This window comes from Oncorhynchus gorbuscha, linkage group LG06 (genome assembly GCF_021184085.1).
Source record: "Oncorhynchus gorbuscha isolate QuinsamMale2020 ecotype Even-year linkage group LG06, OgorEven_v1.0, whole genome shotgun sequence".
NCBI lineage: Eukaryota > Metazoa > Chordata > Actinopteri > Salmoniformes > Salmonidae > Oncorhynchus > Oncorhynchus gorbuscha.
The window spans coordinates 38,142,672-38,162,957 of record NC_060178.1 but is presented as its reverse complement, the minus strand read 5'-3'; the positions used below and the strand labels follow the sequence as shown (position 1 = coordinate 38,162,957).

The 20,286-nt window shown below is 41.4% G+C and overlaps 1 protein-coding gene across 3 annotated transcripts in view; it reads right to left on the bottom strand.

The window, feature by feature from the left end:
• LOC124037912 (CMP-N-acetylneuraminate-beta-1,4-galactoside alpha-2,3-sialyltransferase-like) overlaps positions 1 to 20,018 on the bottom strand; it is a 103,577-nt gene extending 83,559 nt beyond the window's left edge. For 2 of the 3 annotated variants that reach the window (XM_046353157.1, XM_046353159.1), the window contains exons 1-3: positions 19,826 to 20,018; positions 16,449 to 16,575; positions 2,217 to 2,259 (exon numbers count right to left, since the gene is read on the bottom strand). In XM_046353157.1, the coding sequence (XP_046209113.1) occupies positions 2,217 to 2,259; positions 16,449 to 16,566 (161 nt within the window). In that variant the 5' untranslated portion in view covers positions 16,567 to 16,575; positions 19,826 to 20,018. The remainder of the gene's footprint in view (positions 1 to 2,216; positions 2,260 to 16,448; positions 16,576 to 19,825) is intronic. The other variant, XM_046353158.1, reaches the window with a different exon arrangement.
• Positions 20,019 to 20,286: the final 268 nt, after the last annotated feature.

Genomic DNA, 20,286 nt, shown 5'->3' with positions numbered 1-20,286 from the left:
CAGGCTGATATTTCTTCTGCGCCGGCAATCTGCTGGGGAGCTGGTATGACGGCAACCCAAGCTTTGGTTTGTTTACCTGGCAACTGTTTCAAATGCTAACTTTTTTTTGCACAAATCAATGCAAGTACCTGGACCATTTCTTTGGAAATTCTGCTAGGTACTATAATTATTGAATATTATATGAATCCTATAAATTAAAATGGGTGAAATCAATTAGTTTAACTTCTCAGAGATCAAATAATATTTCAACAAAATAATGATTCCGGAATGCTTAATTTTTTTCTAACTACAGAAACGATTTCAGAGAAATCTGTGTATCATGACTTGCTGAAATGAAATGAACGACCCCCCTGTGAGAAGGGAAGCCACAACCTTGACGTTTCTAGTATCATGCTCGTACGTATAACTAATCGATTTAATCGTTAACAAACACACACTAAAACACACTAAAACAATTATCTTGTGAAGTAACTCGGAATACTTGTGATAAGACTGTTACTGCTTCGGCTCCTTAAGAGTTTGATGACTGTCGAGGCTAACGAAAACATACACTGCTCAAAAAAATAAAGGGAACACTTAAACAACACAATGTAACTCCAAGTCAATCACACTTCTGTGAAATCAAACTGTCCACTTAGGAAGCAACACTGATTGACAATACATTTCACATGCTGTTGTGCAAATGGGATAGACAACAGGTGGAAATTATAGGCAATTAGCAGGACATCCCCAATAAAGGAGTGGTTCTGCAGGTGGTGACCACAGACCACTTCTCAGTTCCTATGCTTCCTGGCTGATGTTTTGGTCACTTTTGAATGATGGCGGTGCTTTCACTCTAGTGGTAGCATGAGACTGAGTCTACAACCCACACAAGTGGCTCAGGTAGTGCAGGTCATCCAGGATGGGACATCAATGCGAGCTGTGACAAGAAGGTTTGCTGTGTCTGTCAGCGTAGTGTCAGAGCATGGAGGCGCTACCAGGAAACAGGCCAGTACATCAGGTGACGTGGAGGGGCCCGTAGGAGGGCAACAACCCAGCAGCAGGACCGCTACTTCTGCCTTTGTGCAAGGAGGAGCAGGAGGAGCACTGCCAGAGCCCTGCAAAATGACCTCCAGCAGGCCACAAATGTGCATGTGTCTGCTCAAACGGTCAGAAACAGACTCCATGAGGGTGGTATGAGGGCCCGACGTCCACAGGTGGGGGTTGTGCTTACAGCCCAACACCGTGCAGGACGTTTGGCATTTGCCAGACAACACTAAGATTGGCAAATTCGCCACTGGCGCCCTGTGCCGTTCACAGATGAAAGCAGGTTCACACTGAGCACATGTAACAGACATGACAGAGTCTGGAGACACCGTGGAGAACGTTCTGCTGCCTGCAACATCCTCCAGCATGACCGGTTTGGTGGTGGGTCAGTCATGGTGTGGGGTGCCATTTCTTTGGGGGGCCGCACAGCCCTCCATGTGCTCGCCAGAGGTAGCCTGACTGCCATTAGGTACCGTGATGAGATCCTCAGACCCCTTGTGAGACCATATGCTGGTGCGGTTGGCCCTGGGTTCCTCCTAATGCCAGACAATGCTAGACCTCATGTGGCTGGAGTGTGTCAGCAGTTCCTGCAAGAGGAAGGCATTGATGCTATGGACTGGCCCGCCCATTCCCCACACCTGAATCCAATTGATGACATCTGGGACATCATGTCTCGCTCCATCCACCAACGCCACGTTGCACCACAGACTGTCCAGGAGTTGGCGGATGCTTTAGTCCAGGTCTGGGAGGAGATCTCTCAGGAGACCATCCGCCACCTCATCAGGAGCATGCCCAGGCGTTGTAGGGATGTCATACAGGCACGTGAAGGCCACACACACTACTGAGCCTCATTTTGACTTTTTGTTTTAAGGACATTACATCAAAGTTGGATCAGCCTGTAGTGTGGTTTTCCACTTTAATTTTGAGTGCGACTCCAAATCCAGACCTCCATGGGTTGATACATTTGATTTCCATTGATAATTTTTGTGTGATTTTGTTGTCAGCACATTGAAATTTGTAAAGAAAAAAGTATTTAATAAGAATATTTCATTCATTCAGATCTAGGATGTGTTATTTTAGTGTTCTCTTTATTTTTTGAGCAGTGTACATGAACGTCATGTAGTCAAAACACAGGTGAAGGGGTAAAACACAACACACTGGAAAAGAGAATGTATTAAGGGAATACTTACAGATTACCATCCAACTTCAGCAAGAATCCCTGTTTGTCATACACTAGAGCGAGAAAGAGAGAGAGAGCGACAGAGTGAGATTAAGTAAATGTTGATGGCTAGAGAACAAGGAACAAAACATTGCAAAACAGATGAATACAAACTAAAACAAAAAGTGTAGTAATCAATGTTTACTTTCTTTCATATTAATTTAGCTGTGGATCATCTATAGACAAGGTGCCATGAAGCCTAAAAGAACAACTAGTGGAAAGCAATGAGAGAATTACAGTTTTGGTAAGTTTCTGTTGGAGCCTGGGTCATAGGAAACGTCATGGATCATGAGGCAGTAGCTATTTCTACTTATGACATGGACACATATGAATCTCTTACGACATGGGTACATTTTCAACTTCATAAAAACATGTCTGTCTGCAATCATCATATTATATTCATCATCAGAGGTCACTGGAGCTGTTCTTTAAACTGGTAATGACTGTGTCCTCTCTGCCCTTTATTTTCAGGCCTGGTACATGACTTCATGTTCTTATGGGAGTGGAACAGTAACACATAAAATATCATAATTGCTCTTTTCAATGGTCTGGCTGGCAAATGTGTCTAGACAAATGATGTGGTTTAGTTGAACTGATTTACTGAGGTCAGGACAACTTAATCTCAATCTTAGCTTTCTTCATTTACAATACCATTGTTAAAAACAAGAAAACAAATGATAGTTTTGAATCCAACATTTCCTGTTAAAACAAAGGTAAACAGAGGTCACACTTGTATTTGAAAAGCAGCAGAGCACTGTTCACCCACTTTCAAAACCAGTACATTCAGTCAACAAAAAAAAAGGTACAGATCTTTGACATTTGCCCGGCAGAGTTCAATTAAATTGACACTGGAGTAGCCAGATCTAAGGCCTCCCATTAGTTACTCAAGTTATCCAGCTCTTTCATGGTGCTGCTATCTGCCCGCTAAAGCAAATAACTCTGTGCACCCTGCTGCTTAAAAGGAAATGAAGCACAAATAAAAAGAGAAGAGATCTTGGAGATCTTCAAGAACACTGAAGATAAAGCTGTAACTTGATCTAATACCATCTGGCTGTGGGAGACTAGACCACAGTGTGTGGTGGAGTGTGTGTTAGAGGTCGACCGATTAAACGAAAATGGGCGCCGATTTCAAGTTTTAATTTAGGGCCGATTTCAAGTTTTCATAATAATCAGAAATCGGTAATTTTGGATGCCGATTTTGCCGTTTTTAAGAAAACATTTTTTTTTACACTTATTTAATCTTTATTTACTAGGCAAGTCAGTTAAGAACACATTCTTATTTTCAATGACTGCCTAGGAACAGTGGGTTAACTGCATTGTTCGGGGCAGAATGACAGATTTTTAACTTGTCAGTTCAGGGATTCAATCTTGCAACCTTACAGTTAACTAGTCCAACGCTCTAATCACCTGCCTCACAAGGTGGGCGCCTGTTACGCGAATGCAGTAAGCAGCCAAGGTAAGTTGCTAAACTTAAACTTATTCAATCATAATCATTTGTTATAACTACACATGGTTGATGATATTACTAGTTTATCTAGCGTGTCCTGCGTTGCATATAATCGATTCCGTGCGCATTCGCGAAAAAGGACTGTCGTTGCTCCAACGTGTTACTAACCATAAACACCAATGTCTTTCTTAAAAATCAATACACAGAAGCATATATTTTTAAACCTGCATATTTAGCTAAAGGAAATCCAGGTTAGCAGGCAATATTAACCAGGTGAAATTGTGTCACTTCTCTTGCGTTCATTGCACGCAGAGTCAGGGTATATGCAACAATTTGCCAGAATTTTACGTAATTATGACATAACATTGAAGGTTGTGCAATGTAACAGGAATGTAAAATAAACATCTGTTCCGTATTTCACTGAAAGAATAAACGTCTTGTTTTCGAGATGATAGTTTCCGGATTTGACCATATTAATGACCTAAGGCTCGTATTTCTGTGTGTTATTATATTATATTATAATTAAGTCTGATTTGATAGAGCAGTCTGACTGAGTGATGGTAGGCACCAGCAGGTTCATAAGCATTTATTCAAACAGCACTTTCATGCATTTTGCCAGCAGCGCTGCTGTTTATGACTTCAAGCCTATCAACTCCCGAGATTAGGCTGGTGTAACGATGTGATGTGAAATGGCTAGCTAGTTAGCGGGGTGCGCACTAATAGAGTTTCAAATGTCACTCACTCTGAGACTTGGAGTATTTGCCCTCTTGCTCTGCATGGGTAACGCTGCTGCGAGGGTGGCTGTTGTCGTTGTGTTCCTGGTTCGAGCCCAGGTAGGAGCGAGGAGAGGTACGGAAGCTATACTGTTACACTGGCAATACTAAAGCGCCTATAAGAACACACAAAGGTATATGGAATACAAATGGTATAGAGAGAAATATTCCTATAATAACTACAACCTAAAACTTCTTACCTGGGAATACTGAAGACTCATGTTAAAAGGAACCACCAGCTTTCATATGTTCTCATGTTCTGAGCAAGGAACTTAGCTTTCTTACATGGCACATATTGCACTCTTACTTTCTTCTCCAACACTTTGTTTTTGCATTATTTAAACCAAATTGAACATGTTTCATTATTTATTTGAGGCTAAATTGATTTTATTGATGTATTATATTAAGTTAAAATAAGTGTTCATTCAGTATTGTTGTAATTGTCAATATTACAAATACATTTTAAAAATCGTCTGATTTAATCGGTATCGACTTTTCAGTCCTCCAATAATCAGTATCGGCGTTGAAAAATCATTATCGGTCAACCTCTAGTGTGTGTGTGTAATGTGTGTGTGTGTGGGAAGAGTGCTGTGGTGACAGGTTCAGGTTGAGTGCTGATGGGATTGAGAGGTTTGTTGTGAAGTGTGGTGGGTTAGTTGGGGAGGAGATAAATAGGTGCTTCTTAATATTGCTGGGCAGAGAGTGAGATTTGTTCTAGCAGCAGTTTCCTGATGGAAAGCAGCAAGCTTCTAGCCAGCTACCTCTGGGCTCTAGATTCCGGGGTCTGGAAATCAGGGGAGCTCATGGGTCCTGCTCTTACAAAGATATATCTCTTAACTGCAAGGTGGATTTTGGTCGACTATGGGTGTTTCTATGGCTCGTTTTCATTTCCTATGTCAAGGTCATTAATGAGGTTGAATGATCCACATTTGGTTATGAAATTCAAAAGAAGGCTGGTTCTCAATGTACAGTGAATCATTAAAACATTAAAGGTGAAGTCTTACATACACATCCAAAAGAGATACTGAATGAAATTGTACATTTCCAGCCATTCTTTTCCTATAAAATTAACACATCTAGATAGAAGATAATTGTCTTTGAAAGATATACTGTATTTCAACATGTGGACATACCATAGAAGATTGAACTGGTGGCAGTTTGGAAATGTTATAAAATGTTGGGAGGTGATGGATTTCAATAAATTAAATATATACCGGTAGTGTCAATAATACAGTGAATGACCACTATTATCATCTGATATGCCAGATACACTATTTACAGCAGTTGCACTCAATTCTAGATGTTTGTTAATCAAATGTAAGCACACCTAAGTGAGTACTATGAGAAAGCCAGGCTTTTGAAAATGCATATGAGTTCCTAAGATTGACAAAACCTCCCAACATGGATGCCGGGTTTATATGTGGCAGGGTTGGCTTAACTCTAAACCTTAATCTATACTACCTGAGTGAAATAATCGTCCCACGGAGAAAAAACTATCCAGGTCTTTCTCTGAAACACAAGAGTTAAGTAACGAGTTAAGCCCCAGGGTAATAAGTGTTCAGTTAGATATCGCTGGACAAGCCCTCCTATCCAAGGGAAAACCATAGAAATATAATAGCTTGCCATGGGCCCATCCATCACAGAACAATGACTTGAATGGGAATGTTCGTTGTAGAAATGTTATTTCTATGTGGAAAACACAGTGTGAAAACAGGTGGTTTGATTGAGTAGTGTTAGTCATAGAGTGTGACATAAACAAGAATCCATATTAACCACCACCCTCATAATTTCCACTAACACTACCAGCACGCTTTGTAAACGCCTTCAGAAGGAAGGTTATCATGATTATTTTCTTAACAAAAAACACTCGAACAAAGTAACAAAACGAAAGCGAACAGCTCTGTCAGGTAACGGAGACAAAACAGAAAATAACTACCCACAGACACATGTGGGAAAAAGGCTGCCTAAGTATGATTCCCAATCAGAGACAACGATAGACAGCTGCCTCTGATTGGGAACCATACTCGGCCAAAACAAAGAAATAGGCAACATAGAATGCCCACCCCAAATCACACCCTGACCTAACCAAATAGAGAAATAAAACGGCTCTCTAAGGTCAGGGCGTGACACCCTCTCAGAAGAGCACATCCATCTCCTGTTCTGTTGCTCCTAGGCAGCTAAGCTCTACCGCCAACATCATCATTCATTGTCGGCTCAGCCTGCCATTTTACAAAGTGTTGGACGATATTGCAAATCATGAGATTAAGCAATAACCCTATTAAAAATGAACAAATTAAAACTGTGATGACAGGATGATTAAAAAGAGAAGTAATTCAATCAAGTTTGCAGACAGAGTTCAGTGTGTCAAATCGGAGGGCATGTTGTCCGGTCCTCTGGCAGTCTCTATGGGGGTGCCACAGGGTTCAATTCTCGGGCCGACTCTTTTCTCTGTGTATATCAATGATGTTGCTCTTGCTGCGGGCGATTCCCTGATCCACCTCTACGCAGACGACACCATTTTATACACTTTCGGCGCGTCATTGGACACTGTGCTATCTAACCTCCAATCGAGCTTCAATGCCATACAACACTCCTTCCGTGGCCTCCAACTGCTCTTAAACGCTAGTAAAACCAAATGCATGCTTTTCAACTGATCGCTGCCTGCACCCGCATGCCCGACTAGCATCACCACACTGGATGGTTCCGACCTTAAATATGTGGACACCTATAAGTACCTAGGTGTCTGGCTAGACTGCAAACTCTCCTTCCAGACCCATATCAAACATCTCCAATCGAAAATCAAATCAAGAATCGGCTTTCTATTCCGCAACAAAGCCTCCTTCACTCACGCTGCCAAGCTTACCCTAGTAAAACTGACTATCCTACCGATCCTCGACTTCGGCGACGTCATCTACAAAATTGCTTCCAACACTCTACTCAGCAAACTGGATGCAGTTTATCACAATGCCATCCGTTTTTTCACTAAAGCACCTTATACTACCCACCACTGCGACTTGTATGCTCTAGTCGGCTGGCCCTCGCTACATATTCGTCGCCAGACCCACTGGCTTCAGGCCATCTACAAGGCCATGCTAGGCAAAGCTCCGCCTTATCTCAGCTCACTGGTCACGATGGCAACACCCATCCGTAGCACGCGCTCCAGCAGGTGTATCTCAGTGATCATCCCTAAAGCCAACACCTCATTCGGCCGCCTTTCGTTCCAGTACTCTGCTGCCTGTGACTGGAACGAATTGCAAAAATCGCTGAAGTTGGAGACTTTTATCTCCCTCACCAACTTCAAACATCAGCTAGCTGAGCAGCTAACCGATCGCTGCAGCTGTACATAGTCTATTGGTAAATAGCCCACCCATTTTCACCTACCTCATCCCCATACTGTTTTTATTTATTTACTTTTCTGCTCTTTTGCACACCAATATCTCTACCTGTACATGATCATCTGATCATTTATCACTCCAGTGTTAATCTGCAATATTGTAATTATTCGCCTACCTCATGCCTTTTGCACACAATGTATATAGACTCCCCTTTTTTCTCTGTGTTATTGACTTGTTAATTGTTTACTCCATGTGTAACTCTGTGTTGTCTGTTCACACTGCTATGCTTTATCTTGGCCAGGTCGCAGTTGCAAATGAGAACCTGTTCTCAACTAGCCTACCTGGTTAAATAAAGGTGAAATAAATAAAAAATAAAAACAAGTTTACACAGTTGAAGGGAATGGTTTGGTTTGCACATCATTGGACATTGAGGAGTCCAAACAAGTGAATAATACACATTCTGCCAAGTCCAAACTACCTCCTGAGAGGTGCAATGCTTGATAGTGGGTTCATAGGAAAACAAGCTATTGTTGTAGAACAAGCTGTTAGATAGGGGATGTGTCCCAAATGGCACTCTATTCCCTATGTAGTGTACTACTTTTGACCAGGGCCCATAGCACTCTGGTTAAAAGTAGTGAATTATGTAGAGAATAGGGATGCAGCCTCAAATCAGGGATGAGGACCATTTTTAAAGAGGTACACCTTACAAACCACATAAAAGAAAGTTCAACACACCCAACAGCGACACCGCAGTTGGCGTAAATGTACCGTAAAATCAGGACAGGGGGTGTGAGGTTGTTGAGTTGCTCTCACAATATCAGTTGTTTGAGGATACCTGTTAGCCTGCTTTCTTTCTTCTGCCAAAAAGCTTAAACACTCAGAGTAAAGTTAAATGCACTAATCTCCAAACGTTTACTTGGTTTTTACATAATGGGCTATTTTCAAATCAAGCCTGGACTCAGGTTGGCAGAGAACAAGAAGCCCTACGGCATCATGCTTGGCTCGCTCCTTCCATCCCTTTTCTGAACTTGGAAACTCAACTTGCATCTGTGGAGAGTGGTGAACAAACATATCTCCCAAATTGCTAACAAATGCTGATATGCCTGAGGTACATGAATCATTTTCCGCTTTGAAATGTGTGTATTTTCACAGACCCTGGGTGCTAGTAGACAGATAGAGAAGAGTAGTGTTGTTCTTGTTTCTCCTGAGTTAGACATTTAACCTAAACATGTAACTTTAAAAAAACATCATGATTTTGTACATAACTGTACAAAATACTGTACAAAAAACGGTACAAAATAAACACGACAAAGTCGTGTAATGCTCTATAGCTGTGTAGTTACGTTGTACGCCTACTGTACGTTGTTACATATAACTTTAGTTAGCCTATTCCGGTAATTGCATAGGAATAAAGTTAAAACATTTTGTTATTGCGCAGAGAAAATCTCAGGCTGGAATAACATTATTTAACAGTATAATAATTACTTGAAAGTAAGACTTGCCTAGGAGATTTCGAAACAAAAGGTGTCTTTTATACTGATAACAAGTTCAAACAGGTGCCATTAATACAGGTAACAAGTGGAGGACAGAGGAGCCTCTTAAAGAAGTTACAGGTCTGTGAGAGCCAGAAATCTTACTTGTTTGTAGGTGACCAAATACTTATTTTCCACCATAATTTGCAAATAAATTCATTAAAAATCCTACAATGTGATTTTCTAGATTTTTTTTCTCATTTTGTCTGTCATAGTTGAAGTGTACCTATGATGAAAATTACAGCCCTCTCTCATCTTTTTAATTGGGAGAACTTGCACAATTGGTGGCTGACTATCCCCCATTGTACCTTAGATAACCCTTTAGTTCCACCTCCCACACCTGTGGTGACCTCACCTGGTTTAAATGATGTTTCTAGAGACAATATCTCTCTCATTGTCACTCAATGCCTAGGTTTACCTCCTCCACTGGATTCACATTCTACCATACTTTTGTCTGTACATTATGCCTTGAATCTATTCTACCGTGCCCAGAAACCTGCTCCTTTAACTCTCTGTTCCGAAAGTACTAGCCGACCAGTTATTATAGCCTTTAGCCGTACCCTTATCATACTCCTCTGTTCCTCTGGTGATGTAGAGGTTAATCCAGGCCCTGCAGTGCCTAGCTCCACTCCCATTCCACAGGAACTCTCATTGGTTGACTTCTGTATCCTTAAAAGCCTTGGTTTCATGCATGTTAACATTAGAAGCCTCCTCCCTAGAATTGTTTTATTCACTTCTTTGGCACACTCTGCCAACCCGGATGTCCTAGCCATGTCTGAATCCTGGCTTAGGAAGACCACCAAAACCCCTGGCATTTTCATCCCTAACTATAACATTTTCCGACAAGATGGACCTGCCAAAGGGGGCGAAGTTGCAATCTACTGCAGAGTTCTGTCTTACTATCCAGGACTGTGCCCAAACAATTTGAGATTCTACTTTTAAAAATCCACCTTTCCAGAAACAAGTCTCTCACCATTGCTGCTGCTATAGACCACCTTCTAGCCCCAGATGTGCCCTGGACACCATATGTGAATTCTTCAGCGCTCCTGTTGTTAGGTGACCTAAACTGGGGCATGCTTAACACCCCGGCCATCCTACAATCTAAGCTTGATGCCCTCAATCTCACACAAATTATCAATGAAACTACCAGGTACAAACCCAAATCCGTAAACATGGGCACCCTCATAGATATCATCCTAATCAACCTGCCATCCAAATACAGTCATCAACCAGGATCTCAGCAATCACATTACCTGCGTGCGTAATGGGTCTGCGGTCAAACGACCACCCTTCATCACTCTCAAACGCTCCCCAAAACACTTCAGCGAGCAGGCCTTTCTAATCGACCTGGCAGGGGTATCCTGGAAGGATATTGACCTCATTCCGTTAGTAGAGGATGCCTGGTTATTCCTTAAAAGTGCTTTCCTCACCATCTTAAATAAGCATGCCTCATTTAAAAAATGTAGAACCAGGAACAGATATAGCCCTTGGTTCACTCCGGACCTGGCTGCCCTTGACCAGCACAAAAACATCCTGTCGCGTACTGCATTAGCATCGAATAGCCCCCGCGATATGCAACTTCCAGGGAAGTTAGGGACCAATATACACAGGCAGTTAGGAAAGCAAAGGCTAGCTTTTTCAAACAGAAATTTGCATCCTGTAGCACAAACTCCAAAAGTTCTGGGAAACTCTAAAGTCCATGGAGAATAAGAACACCTCCTCCCAGCTGCCCACTACACTGAGACCAGGAAACACTGTCACCACTGATAAATCCAATATAATTGAGAATTTCAATAAGCATTTTACTACAGCTGGCCATGCTTTCAACCTGGCTACCCCTACCCCGGTCAACAGCTCTGCACCCCCCACAGCAACTTTCCCAAGCCGCCCCCATTTCTCCTTCACCCAAATACAGATAGCTGATGTTCTGAAAGAACTGCAAAATCTAGACCCCAACAAATCAGCAGGGGCTTGACAATCTGGACCCTCTCTTTCTAAAAATGATCAGCCGAAATTGTTGCAACCCCTATTACAAGCCTGTTCAACCTCTCTTTCGTATCGTCTGAGATTCCCAAAGATTGGAAAGCAGCCACGGTCATCCCCCTCTTCAAAGGGGGCGACACTCTAGACCCAAACTGCTACAAACCTATATCTATCCTACCCTGTCTTTCTAAGGTCTACGAAAGTCAAGTTAACAAACAGATCACCAACCATTTCGAATCCCATCGTACCTTCTCCGCTATGCAATCTGGTTTCCGAGCGGGTCATGGGTGCACTTCAGCCATGCTCAAGGTCCTAAATGATATCATAACCGCCATCGATAAGAGACAATACTGTGCAGTTGTATTCATCGACCTGGCCAAGGCTTTCAAATCTGTTAATCACCACATTCTTATCAGCAGACTCAATAGCCTTGGTTTCTCAAAAGACTGCCTCGTCTGGTTCACCCACTACTTCTCAGAAGTGTTCACAGTGTCAAATCGGAGGGCCTGTTGTCCGGACCTCTGCCAATCTCTATGGGGGTGCCACAGGGTTCAATCCTCGGGCTGACTCTTTTCTCTGTATACATCAATGATGTGGCTCTTGCTGCTGGTGATTCTCGGATCCACCTCTCCACCTCTACTTCTGCCCCTTCTTTGGACACTGTGTTAACTAACCTCCAGACGAGCTTCAATGCCATACAACTATCCTTCCGTGGCCTCCAACTGCTCTTAAATGCAAGTATAACTAAATGCATGCTCTTCCGATCGCTGCCCGCACCTGCCTGCCCGTCCAGCATCCCTAATCTGGACGGTTCTGACTTAGAATATGTGGACAACTACAAATACCTAGGTGTCTGGTTAGACTGTAAACTTTCCTTCCAGACTCACATTAAGCATCTCCAATCCAAAATGAAATGCAAAAATCACTGAAGCTGGAGACTCAAATCTCCCTCACTAACTTTAAGCATCAGCTGTCAGAGCAGCTCACAGATCACTGCACCTGTACGTAGCCCATCTGTAAATAGCCCATCCAACTACCTCATCCCCATATTGTTATTTATTTATTTGCTCCTTTGAACCCCAGTATCTCTACTTGCACATTCATCTTCTGCACATCTATCACTCTAGTGTTTAATTGCTATATTGTAATTATTTCGCCACTATGGCCTATTTATTTCCTTACCTCCCTTATCCTACCTCATTTGCACACACTGTATATAGACTTTTTCTATTTTATTATTGACTGTATGTTTATTTATTCCATGTGTAACTCTGTGTTGTTTGTGTCGCACTGCTTTGCATTTTCTTGACCAGGTCGCAGTTGTAAATGAGAACTTGTTCTCAACTATCTACCTGGTTAAATAAAGGTGAAATAAAAATACAAATAAATAAATGTGAAAGACGGCAAAGAGGAAACATTGCCCTCAACCACTAAAAGTATCAACTAGTTACTTTACAAGTAACCTCGTCCACAGGCTATTGTGTACAGCACATGTAAGCCTTGGAAATCAACGATTCAAAGTTGGCCTTAAGCTGATTTAAGCCAACGCGCCGGTAGTAACTCCTGGTCTTTCTGTATTGGCTAATGAAGGCCAAGTTTGACTCGTTGGTCCACCAGACTCTTCGCACATTTAGACAAGAAGTGTCTAGGAACAAGATTACTGTACAAGAAAGTCACCCAAGTTGTGTTCAGTGGAGCACACCATAGCAAAATATTTTGCAACTGTTTTTAAACCCCGGCAACACATGCAATTAAATGCTTTAGTGAATCAAGTTGAATCTGTGAAAAGCTAGATGGCTAATGCTGGTATACAAAAGTGCTTTTCTTTATGCTATGAAAGAGTAAGGCAGACACAATATCACATGAAAAAAAGATATTTAAGCTTTCCATCGCAAATTAAAGACACAAAATAATGGTTGTGCAAATAATAGTTAGAGAAGTAGAGGCAGCAGTTCTAGCTGGTTCCAACATTACTACATGGTGTGATAAAACATGTCAGTTTATTGCTAATGACAATAAACAAACAGCCTTTGAAGAATCAAAATCATTCTGGGGACAAAAAGCACAACTGAAAAGAACAGAGTATATAGAGTATAGTCGCATCAAATACATTGATTAGTATCGTGTCACAGCATTTGTTAAAATACACTGCAGTTTTGCAACTCCAACTTATTAAGTAGCCTACATGTCCCTCTTGTCCGGTTTTTCGTTTCAAGGTGTTTCAGATGAGCCCACCACTGCAATCTCAATCTGCGATGCAGCCTATTTACATATGCACATGCCAGATGTAGTATTAATATTTCATATTTTATTGGGATGCCCAATTAGCTACTCTACAGGGGGTCGAAACAGGAAAGAAAACACAACAAATAAAATGCAGGAAATACATCATACACTTAGTGTACAAAACATTAGGAACAGCTATTTCCATGACAGACTGACCAGTTGAATCCAGGTGAAAGCTATGATCCCTTATTGACATCACTTGTTAAATCCACTTCAAATCAGTGTAGATGAAGGGGAGCAGAAAGGTTAATGATGGATTTTTAAGCCTGGAGACAATTGAGGTCAAAGGATTTACAAGTAGAGCTCCGAGACAGGATTGTGTCAAGGCACAGATCTGGGGAAGAGTACAAAAAATGTCTGCAGCTTTGAAGGTCCCCAAGAATCTTAAATGGAAGGATTTTTGAACCACCAAGACTCTTCCTAGAGCTGGCCGCCCGGCCAAACTGAGCAATCAGGGAGAAGGTCTTGGTCAGGGAGGTGACCAAGAACCCGATGGTCACTCTGACAGAGCTCCAGAGTTCCTCTGTGGAGATGGGAAAACCTTCCAGAAGGACAACAATCTCTGCAGCACTCTACCAATCAGGCCTTTATAGTAGAGTGGTCAGACGGAAGCCAGTCCTTAGTAAAAGGCACATGACAGCCCGCTTGGAGTTTGCCAAAAGGCACCTAAAGGTCTCTCAGACCATGAGAAACAAGATGATCCGCTCTAATGAAACCAAAATTCAACTCTTTGGCCTGAATGCCAAGCGTCACTTCTGGAGGAGACTTGGCACCATCCCTACGGTGAAGCATGGTGGTGGCAGCATCATGTTGTGGGGATGTTTTTCAATGGAAGGGACTGGGAGAATAGTCAGGATCGAGGGAAAAATTAATGGAGCAAAGTACAGAGAGATCCTTGATGAAAACCTGCTACAGAGGCCTCGGGGCCTCAGACTGGGGCAAGGTTCACCTTCCAACAGGACAATGACCCTAAGCACACAGCAAGACAACGCAGGAGTCCCTCACGACGCCAGGACAGCGGAGTCAATCACCACCTTCCGGAGACACCTGAAACCCCATCTCTTTAAGGAATACTTAGGATAGGATAAAGTAATCCTTCTCACCCCCCCCCCCTTAAAATATTTAGATGCACTATTGTAAAGTGGCTGTTCCACTGGATGTCATAAGGTGAATGCACCAATTTGTAAGTCGCTCTGGATAAGAGCGTCTGCTAAATGACTTCAATGTTAATGTTAAATGTTAATGTTAGGAGTGACTTTGAGACTAGTCTCAATTTCCTTTCGTGGCCCAGCCAGAGCCCGGACTTGAACCCGATGGAACATCTTTGTAGAGACCTCAGAATAGCTGTGCAGTGACGCTCCCCCTCCAACCTGACAGAGCTTGAGAGAGAAGAATGGGAGAAACTCCTCAAATACAGGTGTGCCAAGCTTGTAGCATTATACCCAAGAAGACTCGAGGCTGTAACCGCTGCCAAAGGTGCTTCAACAAATTGCTAGTTACCCATTCTAAAACTGACTGGAGCTCTATGTTAAGGGTGTCCGTTACTTATTTTACTGTCTTAGCTTACGTGTATACGGTTGAATTGTCAGAGTACATAGACACACAGGCTTTATTCAAGGTCAGTGAAAGGTCATTAGTAAAAACAGAAAACAATAATTACCCAAACCAGCTGCCCTTGTGGTTCACCACACTCGGGTAACTGTCATTCCATGATGAGGCAGAGGATGTAAATCCATAACGCCTACGTTTTTTCACCAAGAGGGTATGATCGATGATATCAAAAGCTGCACTGAATACAAACAAAACAGCTCCCACAAACTTCTTATCATTTTCTTTCAGCCAATCATCAGGAATTTGTGTCCGTGCCGAGCATGTTGAGTGCCCTTCCCTATAAGCATGCGAAAGTCTGTTTTTTTTTATTTGTTTTCTGTAAAATATCACTGTATTTGGTCAAACACGATTTTTTCCAAAGGTTTGCTAAGCATTGGTAACAGGCTGATTGGTCGGCTGTCTGAACCATTACGGGGGCTCTGCTATTTTTGGATAGTGGAAAGACCTTTGCCTCCCTCCATGTCTGATGGCACACACTATCTTTCTAGGCCTAAATTGAAGATATGTCAAACAGGAGTCACAATGTATTCCGCTACCAACTTCAGCAATTTACCATCCAGGTTGTCGGTACCAGGTGGTGTGTCCTTATTTAGAGATAGCAACAATATTTTCACCTCTCCCACACCAACTTTGCAGAACTCAAAACTACAGTCGTTGTCTTTCATTATTTGGTCCGTTATGCATGAATATAAAGGCTCAGCATTTGTTGCTCACATGTCATGCCTCAGTTTGCAAATATTGTCAACAAAAAATTATATTCAGGTGGTTGGCAATATCAAAGGGTTTTGTTACGAACAAGCCATCTACCTCAATGAAGGATGAAGCCGAGTTCGCTTTTTTTGCCTAGAATTTCATTTAAGGTACTCCAGAGATTTTTACTATCATGCTTTATATAATTTCTTTATTCTATAGTGTAGTTCATTTTGTTTGGTTTAGTTACGTGATTTCTGAATTTACTGAATATACAGTACATCTTTCAGTTCCATGTTTCCTTAGTTGCCTTAGTCTCTTAGCTCCCCCTTCTGGTAAGTAGTAGTATACACAAAACATGCTGCTACAATGACAGGAAACATTATGCTGGAAACATTATGCTGGATGGGGGTGGGGGCAAAGCATGGTGCATCATACTCATTATAAACATGTTTGGCATGACAATGAGTAACAATGATTTGGCATGACGGCACAAAGAGACTGGCACTCCGTCTAGGACACGGGTAGTTGCTATACTGTACTTACGTGATTTATGTCCCCAGCCCCAGGGGTGCAGTCTCCCAGAGGAGTAGTAGAGGAAGCCCAGGATCACCATGGGACAAAGCACCAGGAGCAGGTGACGGGTTGGCTTCATGATTCTCATCCCCTTCTACTGTACATGGCACCATCCGCATTGTAGGTGAAGAGGATTGATTGTTATCAGGATAAATTCAATTTCAAAATGCATGGATATTTTTTTTTAACAGGAAAGAGTAGTATAGAATATAAAATAGCATGGAATATGATACAATCCAATATATGGAATTACAATGCACTTTTTATAGAATAGTGTCAAAATAATAGAATAGAACAGGATAGAATAGAATAGCAGCAGGTTCGGTTCATTGATTGCGCAGAACTTCAACTGCACACCTAATTGAGGAACATTCTGTCCTCTAATATCAAGGCGATAATTGAGTTTTGATAACTGGTTGCAGGATGTGCTAGCAACAACAATCAGTTGATACTTGTAAAAATGTCAATTCTGAAGACTCTTATCTGTACCTAAGTTTATCCTGTACAACAACGGTCCTTCCACATAGTGTTCATATTCATAAAAAAATACCTTTTTTTTAATCGAATAAGTTAAAACCACCGACTTTTTCATCATTTGTGTTTTCAACTCAGCGCAAAAGTCAAGACAAGTCAAGACATCTCAAACGTCAAGACATCTCCACTTGAGCAACACAAATTAGGAAAAAAGTCACTGGTTGTATTCCATGATGGGCCGCAGTTGCAGGTAGGCGTTTTCTGAATTGGCATTTTTTTTAAAGTATCGACTGATGACTTAATGTTGTTGCTAGCAAATCGCTTGACCACTTATCGGCCTAGATTTAAGAGAACGGAGTTGAGCATTCCTCCGCTACCGCACTCCCTGCCTTGGCACCACCTGGGGACGTGCACCAGAATTTCATAACAATCGGAGCTCAGTCCTAAAGACCAGGGCTAAGGAGCTGGTGTGTCCGAGGAAAAAAAGTGCCTTTTCTAAAATCATTTCCTGTAATTCTAATTTTACATGAATGGAGACATTACAATAATATGTTTGTTTTTTATACCACACAAATGATCAAAATGACAAGCTACTCTGACATGTACATACTGAGATCAATAAAACAAATGTCATAAATGCAACCAATAAGGCCAATGAAAATAGTGGATAGGCCTACACAGATTTTAGGCCTAGAATATGAGGAGGAAATTATAGTCCACCAACTTTCCAGTGGCACTCAACTGTTCAAACAGATTTTTTTTCCCTCCGCAATTGTGTTTTGAAATATTGCGAAATACCTTCTAGCTGCCTGATTTTCATTGAAAGCTTCACCTCAACAATCAACTGTTTAATATGTTCTATGCGGGCTGCCCAATTGATGGATTCCCGACAGTAGACAAGGCCTATGCGCTCTTAATGTGACAAAACATAATTTACAGCTATTTACAGCTATTTAAATATATATATATATATATATATATATATATATATATATATATATATATAGATCTTCTGTAGCTAAATTGTGCTGGTGTAGTATTTTCAATTAATTCATGTATTTTTTATAGGGACAGGAGTAATTATAATTTGGCAAATCCAGCACCCTTCCCTCATCGCTGTTTTCTTCCATGAGCGATGCTCTCTCCAATGCCGAATAATCAACACTTATTATTAATTCAATAGATTGTGGTCAGTAACCACATAGCATGGGTTACTGTGTAGGTTGGCTTACTGTTACAATAATATTTAAAATAATATATCAGCAAGTAGCCTCGCTTACAATTACAAAATTATAAATTCAGTAAGTCAATGAAGCCAATAGTGGTTTCAGTTACAATGTTATTGAAACGATGTAGGCCTCATTAACATGTTAAACAATTCAAAAACATGTATAATTACTTTAATAGCCTATGTGAAAAGTGTACAAATGTGTTTTCGCATCAGTAGACTAAGCGACTGAGATGCATTAGAAAAGTATTGGAAAGTTCAGGAAAACATCAGGGATGCTCATCGGGTAATGTGTGTGTGTGGACAAAATCGCTTTCAATTGCTAGACTAATGATCATGAGCACTCACCTCGATTTAGCTAACATTTCCCAGCCTAACTGTGACCAAAGATCCGAACGGAGTTTCAGTTAAAACAAAAATCGGACATTGATTTATCCAGATCTATTGTTTTATTTTATTTATCAAGATGAGTTCCCATGCTTGTCTCAAATAAGTGCAATGACGCTGTCCCAATCAAAATGGTGCTGGAATTATCGGTTGACCACACATGGCAATTGCTTTACATTTATTATAACCAGTGGTTTAGTGCCATTTTTAAAAAAATAGATAGAACCATTTAAAAAAACGTTAGCCATAATTCCTGAATGAAAGTTGGTACCGACATGAAGCCTATGTATGAAATCATTTTAGAATATACAGACAATGTACCAGCCTAATTGCATGATTGCCTATACCGACACATACTGTAAGTGGCTAAAGGAAAATGTTATATTTTTAAAATCCTAAAACCCCAAATTAAGCCTACGTTATTATAAATTAGGCCACCATCACTGTCAATCGTGAATGATAATTCTTCACGTTTTACAGGTGATTACAAGTCAGTTTCATGGGAATATGCATTTCGATCTTGAATGATGTAAGGGTGGCTAACCAGCCGAACTAATCGAATTTTAGAACCGGTGGAGTTAAACTCTGGCATCGAATGAGAAAGACAATTCAACGTCTCAGCACAATCAGCCTAACTACTATAATAGTAGTCTGATAAAATCATGCTATTTTATTATGTTTATGTAAAATACTAATTAATAATTAAGTGATCTTGTGAGACATAGCACCATTGTGAAAAGTGGCGAAGCGTCGCTCTGCTGCGCACCAGCAGCACTACACCCCTGATTATAACCGTTGGATGACTTCGGGAGTTTCACGTGACCACAGCTCTATGAAGTAAGTGGCGCATTCAGTTGACTACATTTTTTTATACACCATTGTAGCAGCGCAAAAGATTCGGGGCTGACCCAAAATCAGCCCTGAAAGCCAGGTCCTGGTGACGTCCATGCTGTGCACCACCATGGTCGCCAGCCCAGCTCGGTCGTTCTTATTATAGCTCAGTGAGGTAGGTGGCTGTCAGGTATATCTGGACATGGAGGGACAGCTAAGCCAGCTAGCTAGCTAAACGAACAGCATTGCATACAGTGAACAGAAACAAAACGCAACACCAAACATGTATTGCACAGGCTTGTCTATATGTTAAATACCGGTATCTACTTTACATTCTATCACATTCTACTATTTAAGCATGGCTGGTCACAGTACAGAAGCTAGCTAGCGCTATGCCTAGTCACCTAGTCACCTTTTGTGTCCTTACCGTTTCTTTGATGATACGTGTTCCAGAAGTGACTGATAGCTAAGATAAACATTTCGTCTTTATATGCAAGCTAGCTGTCCATCTCCATCGTCAATTTCAAATTGATATCCAGCAGCGAGTGTATGTGGAACCCCCCTCAAAAGGTAAATAGCGGCCACTGTACAGTTGCACCATCAGCACACATAACACAGTGGACCCAACACTGACAGTGGGAGGGAACATCTCTGAAACGCCAAATTAGTGGCACACTGCTACAATGTAGCTAGTTGTGAGGGTGGAAAGAAGTCACGTTGTTGCGACTTGAATGTCAGTGCATTGGATTCAAATAGAAAAGCAGAAATAGGAAAGATAATCATACATTCATAAGGCTGTTCAGCACTTTATTGTCTTGTCTACATTTAAAAACAATGAGCAATGTTTGCTAAACACAAATGACATTCAACCTGTGTGCGAGCTGGTGC